General features: G+C 45.7%; 1 protein-coding gene across 1 annotated transcript in view; it reads left to right on the plus strand.

Moving 5' to 3' along the window:
- The window catches only part of LOC104403901 (nuclear receptor subfamily 4 group A member 2-like), a 3,265-nt gene extending 2,354 nt beyond the window's left edge, over nt 1–911 (plus strand). Inside the window, 2 exon segments of the mRNA XM_010012189.1 lie at nt 344–558; nt 655–911. Of these exon segments, the coding sequence (XP_010010491.1) occupies nt 344–558; nt 655–911 (472 nt within the window).
- The last annotated feature ends 270 nt before the right edge of the window (nt 912–1,181 follow it).

Genomic DNA, 1,181 nt, shown 5'->3' on the forward strand with positions numbered 1-1,181 from the left:
TGCATTTTATTAACTCCTCAGTAATTAGGTGCTTCCTAAATCCTTCATTTATTGCTCCTCAAGTAATTAGTTGTTTAGCTTTCCTCACCCCATCTTCTCTTTTCTTTTTGTTTTAAAATCTTTCTTCCCTGTTCTTTTTTTTTCTTTTCACTCCTCTCTATTCTTCTATTTTTGTATCTTTATATGTCTCTCTCTATGCTTCCACCTATCTCTAGCTCTAAATCTTCCCCCCCTTGCCTCTTTCTCTCTTCCCCTCTTTCTCTTTTTTATCTTTTGTTCTCTCTTCTTCTCCTTCTCTTTCTTTTCTTTCTGTATCTGATTATTTCGTTTTTACTCATTCATGCATCTGCTCCTGTTGGGGTTGTCACGTTCCTTCCAGGTCAAACCCGGTGGAGGGCAAGCTTATCTTCTGCAACGGGGTAGTCCTGCACCGGTTGCAGTGCGTCCGCGGCTTTGGGGAGTGGATTGATTCCATTGTTGAATTTTCCTCCAACTTGCAAAACATGAACATCGATATCTCTGCCTTCTCTTGCATCGCTGCCCTGGCCATGGTCACAGGTCAGTGTCTCTCAGCCCCCTGGCAGCTCCCATCCCCTCCTGCCACCTTCCTCTCCCTGTCCCACCCGTAACATCCTGCATCCTTCTCTTCTGCAGAACGGCATGGGCTTAAAGAACCCAAGAGGGTCGAAGAGCTTCAAAACAAGATTGTGAATTGTCTCAAAGACCATGTGACTTTTAATAATGGGGGGCTGAATCGCCCCAACTACTTGTCTAAACTCTTGGGGAAGCTCCCCGAACTCCGCACGCTTTGCACGCAGGGGCTGCAGCGCATTTTCTACCTGAAACTGGAAGATTTGGTGCCACCGCCAGCAATAATCGACAAACTTTTTCTGGACACTTTACCTTTTTAAGACTCTTCCTGTGCACTTGCACTGAACTGAAGAGAAACGTCACCTGGCTGAAGGGGACTTGGCTTGGGCCCCCAGTGGCACCCCTGGGTGCTCACTCCCCCCCAAACCAGTGTTGCTAACTCCTGCAGGCAGAACCTGAGCGGGCTTTTTGGCTCTGGGCCATCATGGATGCAGATCATGGACTACACAACACCATGGTATAAACTTTTTATTATCAGCTTATAAATGAATTTATTATTAAGGACTTCTGATTAAAAAGATGAACATATC

The sequence above is a fragment of the Nestor notabilis genome, unplaced genomic scaffold, assembly GCF_000696875.1.
Source record: "Nestor notabilis isolate BGI_N333 unplaced genomic scaffold, ASM69687v1 scaffold19343, whole genome shotgun sequence".
NCBI lineage: Eukaryota > Metazoa > Chordata > Aves > Psittaciformes > Psittacidae > Nestor > Nestor notabilis.